Source organism: Manacus candei, unplaced genomic scaffold (assembly GCF_025592945.1).
Source record: "Manacus candei isolate 608988 ecotype Guabito, Panama unplaced genomic scaffold, ASM2559294v1 h1tg000166l, whole genome shotgun sequence".
Taxonomy (NCBI): Eukaryota; Metazoa; Chordata; class Aves; order Passeriformes; family Pipridae; genus Manacus; species Manacus candei.
In genome coordinates this window covers 294,967-307,334 of record NW_026138214.1, presented here as the reverse complement: position 1 = coordinate 307,334, position 12,368 = coordinate 294,967, and the positions used below count along the sequence as shown (strand labels likewise).

Genomic DNA, 12,368 nt, shown 5'->3' with positions numbered 1-12,368 from the left:
CCTGGGGATGTCCCGGGCAGACGCAGCCTTAGGGCAAGGCCAGCATGGCAGAGATGAGCCCACTCAAATACCCTGGAGATAGGACCCCTCACCGTGCAGGGGGAGTTACCGCCGGTGTGCTGCGGGGCTTGGATGAGGGCACAGGAACCTCCACCGCTGGAGGGGCCATTGCAAAGTGGCTCCAGGCACCGGATCTTAAATTGCCACCGAACTGGGAGAACTGGGGCAGGCGACAGAGCCGAGTGCAGGTCCACGCAGGGACTCTCATAAACACCCAGGTGGATCCCACCAGAGGAGACCTGGGAGGGGAGAGGTGGAAAACTCAAAAGTCTGGGGAAACAAAACTGGCCTGGCAGCAGCAGGAGGGCTGGTGGCGGCTCTGGCTCAGTCCATGGGGGCGATGCCATCAGAGGCTCCGCACCGCAGCTGGACGGAGCAACTGCTCGCAGGCGAAGGGCTGAGCTGAAAGCAGGATCAGTGCCTTCCAAGTCCCCATCCTTGGGGATTTAGTGACCCCCGGAGGGCTTGTGTTGGGTGCTGGGCACTGCATGAGCAGCTCAAATCCACCCTGTGCCTGCCCGGGACTCAGCAGCCAGTCCACACCAGCAGGTCTCTGCTGCTCCAGCAGCCCCGGCCAAGGGGAAGCCGTGGGTCCCCAGTAGTGTTGGCAGGAGGCCTGTTGGGAGGGTTTGGGGTCTCCACGCCAGCATGCAGACCCTGGTGCTGAACAGTCCCTCCAAAATAACCTGCATAAGCACAGCAAAACCAGGTAGGGTTCAGGGCAGGGGAATGACACATCTTGCCAGGGGAAGGGGGAAGTGGAGGCACAGAGAGAGAGGGGAATGGGCTGTGAGGCTGGAGAGATGGCAGCTCCTGGGGTCCCTGAGGACTCGGCTCCCCAACGAGCAGGACCAGGAGTCCCAGCCCCTGACCAGTGTTGTGACCTTTTCCTGTTTCAGTTTCATCCTCAGTCCATTCCCATGCAAAGGGCATGGGACAAACTCCCACCCATGGTACCCCTGCAGCAACACGCTGCCTGTAGGGACTGATGATGAAGGCTCAGGGTTTGTTATGGGGCCAGCAGCACATCCACAGCCTATACAGGGCCAGGAATGCCAGTGGCCTCTTGGCACAGTCCTCCTGAGCTGGAAGAGATGTTCCCAGCCCCACTGGAGGAGATGGAGCCAGCAGTGACAGCCCCTTTGTGCCAGGGCGGTGTTGGGACACAGGGCACGTCTCAGCCACAGCCCATTCCCTCACTGGGGACTGAAGCCGGATTTGCCTTTTCACAACCCCCCTCTCCGAGCTTCCCACCGCTGGCAGTCTCCAAAGAATGGGAGAGGGAGAGGGAATTATGCCAGTGCCTGGCTCGGTGCTTTCCACTAGTAGAGCAAATCAGGGAGCTCTGCTGGCGAGTCAGAATGAATACAGGGAAAGGAACACCGATTCATTTTCTTTTCCTCCTACAAAACATTCTTCAGCTTCCCTTGTCACTAGCATGTGGTGGGACCCAGCCCCACCCACTGTGCCCAGTGCCTGGAATGGACACCAAAAAGTTACGTATTTTAAAAATTTACACTTTCCCCCTCCCCTGTTAAAACCAGGCTGCAAAGGCACCCAGTGAGCCACAGCAGGTTCTGCTGGGATTGGAGGTATTCCTGTGGCAGCAGCACGTGGAATCCTGGAAAGAGGGTGAACTCATCCCAAACTGCAGAGGCAGCAATGGAAATGCTATTTCCATCAGAAGGACAAGGAAGGATCCACCTGCATTTTTTTTCCCGAAAAGCAGAAAGTTTGGTCAGCAAAGCACACATCTGAGGGCAGATTCTGAGACAGAGAACGCAGCCAACTCTGGGGCTGCACAGGAAAGGCAGGATGGTGTGGGAAGGACCACAGGATACGAGGTACAAACATCTCATTTTATTAAGCCAGTCAATGTGTTCGGACCACTGTCACATGCTGCGAGCCCCAGCCCCTCCTCGCCCAGCTGGGCCCTGTGCCCCCTTGTCCCCCAGCGAGAGCGAAACCCCCTGACTCTGCAGGCCCGTGTGCCACAGGAGGGCTGAGGAGAGGTGATTGTCCCTTGCCTCGAACCAACAGTCCCCTCGCTGCCAGTGGCAGGGCCAGCGACACAGCCCCTGTGCCAGCCCGCCCTGTCCCCACCCCGGCTGGCTGGGCCAGCGCTGCCACGTGCCAACAAGGAAAAGAACCCTAAATTGAAGATGCAAGAGGAAACCCGAGGCACTGCAGGTGGCCTCAAGCCCAGCAAGGATGGGAGCAGAGGAATGAGTTGCTCCAAACAGCCCATGAAACCACGGAGCAGAAGCCCAACGAGCACCAGCGGCCGTGTCCACCCTGGTGTGAGGACAGCCCAGCCAGTCTCAGCCACCACAGATCTACATCCTCCCAGCATGGGGTCACCCCAAAAACCCCCAACAGCTCAACTGGGTGGTAACAAAGAGAAAACCAAACCCAAGAAACACACAAAAACACATGAAAACCCTTGGTTTTGGCCCACAAGATGGTTTTTCCATTTGCCCTCCCTCCCAGCACAGCGGCTGCTATGGAACTGGATTGGATCTGGTCTGGGCAAGCCTGGAGTCAGTGCAGGAGCAGCACTGCAGGGATGAGCTGTGGCAGCGCCTGCACAGTCTCCATCCTGCCCGATGCTCTCGTGGTGAGGCAGCTCACAGCTCTGGCTGGGATGCACAGGCTGGGGGGTGTCTGAGGGAGACCCCACCACAGCGCACAGGAGCCACAGGATACATGGAGCCTCCCACAGACCGTCCTGTTTGCTCTGCATCAGTGACCACCACCCCAGGGCAGGGACACCACTGCTGGGGTGTGGATGATGCACCAAATCCCAGGATGAGCAAACAGGCACAGGCCCTCGGACAGAGCAGATCTGTGCGATTTATCCCCAGGGAGGAAACTCCAGCTCATCCCAAGCACTGGGATGGGGGCTGAGAAGTGCCTTCCTTTACCCCAACCCTAAAGATGACACATTGAGCCCCCCCAGAAGACCATGTGTGCCAGAGGACCCCACGTGCCATCCCCCTGAGGTCGCTTTGCAGCCACACTGCTCCAGAGCTTTGGAGTCTACTGCTTTTTAAGCTCCATGTATCTGAGTGGGAACATGCATCCCAAAACCATTCAGCAGGTCCTCAACCACAGCCACGCACTCCAGAGAGGAGGAGGGTGGCACAGGGACCCTTCGGTTTAGAAGGTTTAGAAGGTCATGATCCATCCCAATGCAGCCCAGGGTGGAAGGTGCCACAGGGCAGTCAGGATTCCCCATTGCAGGGCAAAGGGTTCCTCCTTCCCTCCAGGTGTACAAAACCTCAGGGAATATTAAACCAACCCCTCAGGGAACAAGAGCAGTTACTAAGGACAGCCTCTGCTTCCGCCATGTGGCCCCGCATGGGCTCATGGTCGCTCCACAAACTCTGGTTACAGAAATTGAGTTTATTTACTTTTGTTCTTAAACTGTGTCCTGTGCCCAAACGAGGCATTTGGTAACCCAGGACACTCTGCCAGCCCCAGCCTCCAGCCCCAGCCCCTGACCCCATGGCACTTGGCTCCCAGCTCCCACCCTGCACAGCTCTGGGAGATGCACAAACTGAGACGCCACCAGTGAGACAGGGATTCCCTCTGGGCTGCTGTTCTGCCTGCACTGCTCTTCCCTCCCCTCCAGATCCAGCTGGGACCAAGGGAACAACCAGCCTGGAACAAAGCTGAGCAGTACCCCCAGCTCCTCACTGCTCTGATTACAGCTGCTCTTCACTAACCCCAAGCGCGGCTGGGGGATGATGGCGAGGGCTCTCAGGAGACACATATAGTCAGGCTCAGCCCCAGCTGACTCCCAGATGGTTCTGCTGTGCTCAGGATCAGGGGAGTTCCCCATCAGCAAGAAAAAGCAGAGCCCACCATGCCCTCGAGCCAGGCCCCCACCAGACAAGGAGTGTTTCACCACAAGAGCACTCTGCATATCAGCTGAGGTGCAGAGGGTGATGCCTCTGCTTTCCACCACATCCCACAAGGTGATTCTCTTCTCTTTTCCCACCCCATCAAACAGAAATAATGAGTTACACAAACACTACCACTGGAGGGAAGAGTGACTGTGAGTTTCACCAGCCCATCTCAGATATCTAAGAACTTCCAAGGTGAGCCAGAGTCTTTGACCTGCTGTCCTGTGTATGTCCTTTCCTTGGCATAGCCAAGCAAAGCACTTTGTTTCAGGAAGAGCTGCAAAATGGAAAATCCTGTAGGGAAACCCCTGTTCCTCCCTCACCCCCACCTGCCAGCCTCCAGGGACGGATCCAGCTGAACTGTGGAGCTTGGCATTTCCCTCTGCTGCATTGCAAAGGAGCTGGAACTGGAAAAGAAATGAATCCTCTGGGACTTGTGCTGGTATTCTTAGTTTTTACCTGAAAAAAAGGAACATCCTGCCCTTGCAGTACAACACACTGTGCTCAGAGCCCACACAGACTGGAGGATGTGACTTGCCTTCCCGTGTTACGCCCCGGCTGTAGCAGCTTCTGGCTGGCTCGTGTGAGAACACACACAGGTAGAAGACTCCAGTGGTTTGTACTTGCATAGCTGCTGCTGGTTCATGTAGGTGGAGACGTCTGATCCATGGGCACACAGAGGCAGAGGGAGCACAAAGAGGTCACCCAGCCCCTCTCCTACTGCCCTGTGAGGAACCTGCGACTTCACATCCGAGCGCCGGTGAGTGACGACGTGTCAGACACAGGTTGTGTTAGATGCTGTTGGGATGGAGGTCTGTGAGGTCCCTCATGGGTCATCTGGGGAACCAGCTCTTCTAGCATCTGTCCAGGTAGCATCATCTCTCCCCTCTGGGACGCAAAAAGCACGGAATGGTCCGTGAGCTTGGTCCTCCTGGGCAGTGGCGGTCATGGCACTGCCTCTGCCGGCCCTGAGGGACACAAAGAGGGGGGGCACAAATGCTCCAGCTCTGCCGCCCTCTCTAGCATGACATAGCAGCAGTGGTGCGTCGAACAACCAGCAGAAGATAATGGCTTTTGAGATCCTCCTTCCTCCTCCACACCCCATTGCAAGATTTAGGGAAAAAAAGGGAGAAAAAAGAAAAGACAAAAAAAGAGGTGTTGGGTTCTTTGGAGACGTCCCCTCCATCTCAGGGCTGCAGTGCTCAAGCCAAGCGGTTGAGCCTTATCGGTGTTTAAATACCACCCGGCTCTTCTCTCTCTTCCAGCCACTCTGCTGGATTCCTCCTTTCCTCCGAGGTCTAATGCTGGAAGCAAAGTGGGAGAGACTGGGGATAGAGGCAGAGAGTCCTGTGGCCTCCCCGGAGCAGCACAGCCAAGCTCATGTTGCTCATGAAGTGTGTGGCTCGTAGGGAGAGCGGGGATGTGCACCATGGGGCTGCTCTCTCCTTGCAGGCCCACATCCCTTTGCACTGAGCCCGCTCCATTGGAGACTGAGAAAGGAAATAAATATGCTTGTTCTAAGACAAAAAAAATTATATTAAGAGCTTTCCCCCCCTTTTAAATAGCATAATTGTTTCCTTTTCTCTCTGACACTGGAAGAGTATCCAGAACCCCAAGGGAAATCCTCTTTTTCCTGTTTTTTTTTAATATTATTTATATATATAAAACCTAAGAATTAAAAGGAAAAAAAACCCTTGAAAAAAAATTAATTCAAAGGACGGGAAAAAAAAGAAAAAAAAAAAGACTATCCGCTTTCCTGTCCCCAGATTGCCAAACAAGAGCAAAACACTCTTTGGATCTTCTTTCCCAAGCCGGAGGGCTCCATTTCCGCCACGCTGGTTTGGTTTCGCTGAAGCCAAGTCCACGCTCTGAACCACCGGCCCGTTTCTGCTGGCCAAGCAAGCTTTTGGAGGAAGGAGGGGGATGAAGGACTGCCCGTCTCTCGCCCATCTCTGCCGACTGGGAGAAGGGCAGAGCTCTGCCCCGGCGGTGCCGAGGGGCCTCTCTCAGAGCAGTTGGCGCCATCAGAGCTGTACAGCCGTCTGGTCGGGATGCAGGTGGAGGGTGTCTGTGTGCGTGCCCACATTGGATTTTTTTTGTTTTTTAATTCGTTTGGATAGGTATTTTTGTTACTGTTGCTGCTGCTGCTTCTTCGTGTCTAAGTGTCGCCCAGATTGTTGTTTCCTTCGTTCAGACGCTGCACGTTCCGAGAGGGGGAGAGAAAGGTTCACCAACCTGATGCCTTTCTGACCATCAGCCCATCTCTTTCCACTGCTTGTAGAACTCCAGAACATTTTTTATTTCTACACTGGCGTTGGCGGCTGCCTGGATGGCAGACTGCAAGCAAACACAGACAAAACAGGCAGTTATTTTTTTCCTTGCCCTGTCAAGACAACTGCCGTTCCCAAACTGGGGACTCTCCAGCAGTCTGGCATTGCTGGAAGGCCCAATCCTCCCAATTCTCATTGCTCTGGCACAAGAGGCCTGCACAGACATGAAATTCAATTCTCTCACCTCTTCCCGGATACTCCGTACCATGAGAGCATGACAAATCAAGGAACTTTCAAGGAAAAAGGAATCTCAACTTACAAGCTAACTTTGGGAAACCCAGGGAAGTTATTAGCCAAGGCAGAAAGGCAGAAAACATTAAAAAAAAAAATATCTTGTCAATCAATCATATTTTACCCTTGCTAGGAAGCAGAACAGCTCAGCTCAGCCAGGAAAGAGCTACTGACCTGCATGGGCACAGAAAATGTGCTTGGGTCCTCCAGCTGGAAGCCTGTGATGATGGTGACCATTCCCGTGGTGTCGTCCTCTCCGCTCCCTTGGGACACTGTCAGTTGTTTGCAGCTGTCCAGTATTTTATAGAGATTCCTGCCAGAAAAGAAAACCAGAGGGGAAGGTTAGTGGGAAGATCACATCTGCTTGGGAAGGACTTTTCTGAGACTCTTCTGAGCAAAAGCACTCGGTGTGAGACATGCAGATGAATGTCCCTAACTTCAGGGAATTTCATCATTACTCACTGTATTGGGTTTGTGTGGCCAGGTTTTGGTTATGGGGGGGCTACAGGGGTGGCTTCTGTGAGAAGCTGCCAGAAGCTTCCCCCATGTCCAGCAGAGCCAATGCCAGCCAGGACGGACCCACCGCAGTGGTAGAAACAAGTAACCGTGACCCCCACTCCCCCCCTCCCTGTGCTGCTGGGCAGGGAGGAGGTAGAACTTGGAAGGAGGGCAGGGTGGGGGGAAGATGTTTTTAAGTTTTACTTCTCATTCTCCTGCTCTGATTCTGTCAGTAATAAATTTAACGAATATCACCACTTTGAGTCTGCTTTGCCCATGACAGTGATTATAAATGATCTCTCCCGGTCTTTATCTCAACTCATGAATCTTTTGTTATATTTTCTCTCCTCTGTCCAGTTGCAGAGGGGAGCAAGAGAGTGGCTTTAGTGTGTCCAGGTGGGTAAACCCACTACACCCACATAGAACAAGTTCTGTAATGGGTTCCAGTGCTAACACCTCTCCCCAAAGCCACCTGTCTGCTGGGAACCAGGCTCAGACATCTCCAGATGCTGAAATCTTACCAGGCATCTAAATCTTGTCTCTTCAATTTATGCCTCTCAAAGCTCTTCCCAACGTCCTTCTGGCAACGAATGTACCTAGGAGAAGCAGAGTCTCTGAGCTCACATGGAGACCATCACACGGACCAAAGTCTGTGCCCCACAGCAGCTCCTCCAGGTGCTTCAGGGCCTTTTACTGGCTATTACCAATCCAAATAACACCTAAAGGCCTGCCCAAGGAATCCCCTGTGAATCCCTTTGGTCACCTCCCTGCCTCACCATCATCCCTGCTCACAGCACCACATCTCAAAGCCCACCAGCCCCAACATGGGCCTCAAAGTTTGTCCTCACAGCTCTTTGTGCTTCTGCAGAGCACCGAGGCACAGTCCAGCTCTTCCAGCACTCCCAGTGCAGTGGCAAAGGGCACTGCTCTGGTTCATACAGCGACAGAGATGCAACTCCACCGTTCTTCAGAAGCAGCTGCACTTCACAGTTGAGCAACAACTGCCAGCACATCTGGAGAACCAGGTGTCAAACCTGCTACTTCACCACCTTCCTGTTCCTGAAGCTTGGCTTTCCCTTGACCCACTCCTCGCTCTGCTCCAAGGGATGCACAGCCTGCTCCCATCACTGACGTTTTCTTCCACCTCAAATCCCACTCACTCCAAAAGAAAGGGCAAATCACATCCCTCTCCCCCTCTCACCTGTTTCCCTTTTTAAACTCTGCCTCCAGGTACCGGATGCTGTCCCGAGCACCGGCGTTCTCCTTTTTCAGGAAGTCTAAGCCATCGATAACTAACAAAAAAGAAAAAAAAAGAAAGAAAACCATCTTGCTTACAGTTCTACTTCTGCAAACTAATCCAGAGGTGTCAAGTATTCCCCATTCCACGGAACTCTCTCTGGTGCACAGCAGCCATGGCTGCAGGCAGATGGGGAACAGGACCTCTCTCCCCCTAGCTGTTCTCCAACACACTCTGTTGGATTCCAAACACCTGTTTGGAAATGGTGTTGCAGCTGCACCAGCCGAAGTCAAGGAGGAGGGAAAGCCACCGCCCAGGCCCCTGAGGTCTGCTCCCAGCACAGAGGGGACAGGGGCAGGCAGCCACAGTTACCTGCCGTGGAGTCCCCATACCTGTGCGAGGGATGATGATTATGAACCTCCCGCTGGTGGCCAGCTGCTTGACAAGGGCCAGGTGCTGGCAAAGGGCCTGGGTGTCCGGGACAAGGTAAGGAGACATGGCTGACTGTGCTTTGGGCTGCTGGAGACTTCCCTCCAGCTGAGACACCTCCAGCTGAAAACACAGATGTAGAGACACTGGCTTCATATTTATGCTGAAACAAACCATCAAACAGGGCAAGACTCACCCTGTAAAGCTCCATCGGGCCCTTCCAACCTCCCAGCACACAGAGCAGAGGGCTGGATGCAGCAGAGGGTCAGTGAGAGATGACAGTCCCACTCTGCACTGCCCCAGCGTGGCCCCATCTCGAGTACTGGGAACAGTTTTGGGCACCTCAATATAAGAAGGACATTGAACTATTAGGGAGTGTCCAGAGGAGAATGACCAGGATGGTGAAAGCTCGAGCCACTGAGGTTACTCAGCCTGCTCAGCTTGGAGCAGAGAAGGCTGAGGGTGATCCCCCACCACAGCCTACCCTGTCTTCGTGGGGGTCAGCGACAGGGAGGTGCTGATTTCCTCTTTCCCATGACCAGCAATGGGACACGAGGAAATGGTTTATTCCATTTGCAGCTTCGTTGCTCCATCAGGGGAACAGTTTAGGCTGGACATTAGGGAAACTTTCTTCCCCCAGAGGGTGGCTGGTCCCTGGAACGTGCTCCCCAAGGCAGTGGTCATGACACCAAGTCTGCCAGAGCTCAAAGAGTGCCTGGACAATGCTCTTGGGCATTCCATTTAGTTTTAGGTAGCCCTGTGAGGAGCAGAGAATTGGACTCCACGATCCTAATGGGTCCCTTCCAACTTGAGATATTCTATAATTCAGTCTATGCAGAATGGATTTACTGCCTCTGTGTAGGATGGGAGCAGAGAGTTCCCCCTTCCCTTCCCAGTTTCTGACATTCCAGCCACTACCCTGCTGGTTTTCAGGCTGGAACCAGCATCTCCTACCTGCAGTCGAAGCTGAGCCATGTCTCTCATGAGCCTGTTCCGACGAGCTTCCTCTGCAGCCTAGTTGCAAAACCAAACTTCCATATCAGTTAGCAGGAAACACACCAGCTGACATTAGCATACACTTCCAAAACCAGGGTGAAAAGGGGACACCAAAGTAGGTTTAAGGAGCAGAACAGTCATCTCCCCCCAAAGATCTGCGATTACAGTTACAACCTAATAGTAACCTACAAGAAACTGTGCCAAGCACAGAAAATTCATCCACCTCTGCCAACTCACCATGTGAAACTGGGCCTGGGCCTGGTGCAGCAAGTTGTCTTGGTCCGACTGTGCTATGCTGATGAAGATCCCAAGCTCCGAGTTGAACTGCAGGATGCTGCCCTGGAGGTGGGTAATGAAGTGACCGAAGCTCCGAATGCAGCAGATCCGCACGACAGACTGCAAGGAAGAACAGGCAGTCAGTGGCCACGGGGCTGCAGCCTGAGCCAGCTCTGACCCACAGCTCACACTTTTGGAAAAGGCAGGAACTGCTATTATACTGCTAATTCTGCTGGATGTTTCTGATCTCAGGTCAGAGACTGCAGGAGGGGACAGCAGGAAAGCTGACAGCTGGCCAGAGTGCTCAGGAGTGCCATTAGTCTGGGCTTCCCCAACCCAAGACAGCCTCGAGAAACATCAGCAGTCCCATCCTAAACCTCTGCTCAGGCCCTCAGTGCTGGGAAAAGGAACTACATAAAACAACAATCCAGGTGTGATTTTTTTCCAGGATTTATACCAACTCACCTCCTCAACTGCTGAGAAAATGGGCCGGTCCTGCTCAAAGTTAAACCTCCTGTGTGCATTTTTCAGAGGGGGGAGATTGCGCAGGGCCACATCTTCTGGGAGCAGGAGGCTGGCCTTCAGGTCTGGGAGCTCAGCCTCACTCAGGATGTCCTTGACTTCATCACACAGGGCCAGCCCTGAAGAGGAGGGACGGGAAGGAGAGCAAAACAACAGGCAAGGGGACAAAGAGGAAAACTGCTTTAAGGCACATGATCTGTAACGGTCACTGGCAGAGGTGTTAATGGCACATGTCCTGTGAGCACCTACTCAAGGAGGAACCAAAAGGCCACCCAAAACATAAGGAGCAACTGCCCCAAACAGCTTGCTGAGCGACTCCAGGAATTCTCCCATTTGGAGGGATAGCTTTCTCCCTCCTTCCAACAGATGAACATCCCTGTTTAAACTCTGCTTCTTGTGAACCACAGGGTTCTTCAGGCTCAGCCCCAAAGAGGCATAGGGCACATCATGAGCAGCTGGAGCTCCAAAACTATTTTCCAGGGTTGCCGTGACAAAATCACAGCCTTACTTCTGCTCCTGGCAGTGAATTTCACTCCTGCTGGCCACACAAGGATTTTCACACGCTGGTGTCAGTGTTTCCGCATATTGTCAGCCATATATAATATGTTTTTTGTGTGTGATTTTTGGGGTTGTCTTGTTGGGGCCAGGAGTTGGACTTGATAACCCTGGGGGGTGTCCCTTCCAAGTCAGGATATTCCATGATTTTATGACTCTAAAGTCTATGGGATAGTAGTTAACTGAAACGGTGTTTTAACAAAAAAAACAACACGTGCATGTGTTGCTTCCCATTGTTCTTATAAAAACTGCTCCTTGGAAATATGTCCCCCGGGATCTCCCACACACCCTGGGAATCACTGAGGACTAAGGTTGGTGAAACATGACATTGCCATTTCCTTCTCCAGTACCTGATTCCTGCAGATCTGCAGCAGAAGGCAGAAGGTTCAGGAGCACAGACAGCCTGTTCCACAGGCTCTGGGAGCTCTGCAGGAAAAGAACACAAAAGGCCACAGAAAATGTCAGGACTGATGTACACAACAACCAGGCCGCTTGAGCCTTCCAGCACCTCACAGCCTGCAGAACGCTTTATGAAGAGTAAATCTCACTACCCTTCTTAAGTCCAGGTGAGCTTAATTCAGTTGGTGGGGGATGTAACATCACCCTCTGTCTGGGACTGGGGTGCTGGGACTGTGGCTGCAACCTGCCCTCCACATCCCAGTCCAGGGGAGCTGACCAGACACAGCCTTGGAGGGAGCCCTGACACCACCCCCACCTGAGCACACATGATGATGAGGTCTGTGTTCGTCCTCAGCCAGTCCAGGAACACCTTGACAGTGAGCAGCAGCCCCTCGTTGGTCACGATCTCCAGCTTCTCCTGAAGGGATCGCTCATTCCTGCAGGATTTGTTACTTGAAATGCTTTCCTCAGAGTCAGACACATCATCTGGAAAACAAAAGGAAGTGCAGGATGGCAGGCGTTAAAACCCCTGAGATGCCAAGCCCTGATGGTGTCAGAACAACGCTGAGCTGGTAAAGAGTTGTGTTGAACTACCTGGTGCCTCCACACACCCTCATAAAACCAGTCCCTTTTCCACCACGGTCCCCTGTGATACCAGAATGTATCACTCCTGCATTTTCATCTTCCTTGGGAGAAGAGGACTAAGATCTCCCTGTGAAGGTCTGACAAATGCCTTAACCCCTGCAGCAGCCTCTGAGAGACTTGCTGACAGAGCAGGGCAGCACATGCCTGCACAAGGAGTAGGGCAGTTCCTGCAGGGAACAGAGCCAGCGATGGCCATAAGTCCAGCACACTCCCACCTTTGGGCCACGCAAGAGAAGGAAATGGCAGGGCTGTCCTATGACCCAGGCCTGAGGAATTTTAAAT

At 53.3% G+C, this 12,368-nt stretch overlaps 1 protein-coding gene across 2 annotated transcripts in view; it reads right to left on the bottom strand.

Moving 5' to 3' along the window:
• Positions 1–1,905: 1,905 nt before the first annotated feature.
• SMG5 (SMG5 nonsense mediated mRNA decay factor) overlaps positions 1,906–12,368 on the bottom strand; it is a 31,328-nt gene continuing 20,865 nt past the window's right edge. For both annotated transcript variants that reach the window (XM_051773154.1, XM_051773156.1), the window contains 10 exons: positions 11,758–11,927; positions 11,393–11,468; positions 10,431–10,606; positions 9,927–10,085; positions 9,648–9,707; positions 8,657–8,816; positions 8,229–8,319; positions 7,549–7,623; positions 6,704–6,842; positions 1,906–6,305 (listed from right to left, as the gene is read on the bottom strand). In XM_051773154.1, coding sequence (XP_051629114.1) covers positions 6,222–6,305; positions 6,704–6,842; positions 7,549–7,623; positions 8,229–8,319; positions 8,657–8,816; positions 9,648–9,707; positions 9,927–10,085; positions 10,431–10,606; positions 11,393–11,468; positions 11,758–11,927 — 1,190 coding nt within the window. In that variant the 3' untranslated portion in view covers positions 1,906–6,221. The remainder of the gene's footprint in view (positions 6,306–6,703; positions 6,843–7,548; positions 7,624–8,228; positions 8,320–8,656; positions 8,817–9,647; positions 9,708–9,926; positions 10,086–10,430; positions 10,607–11,392; positions 11,469–11,757; positions 11,928–12,368) is intronic.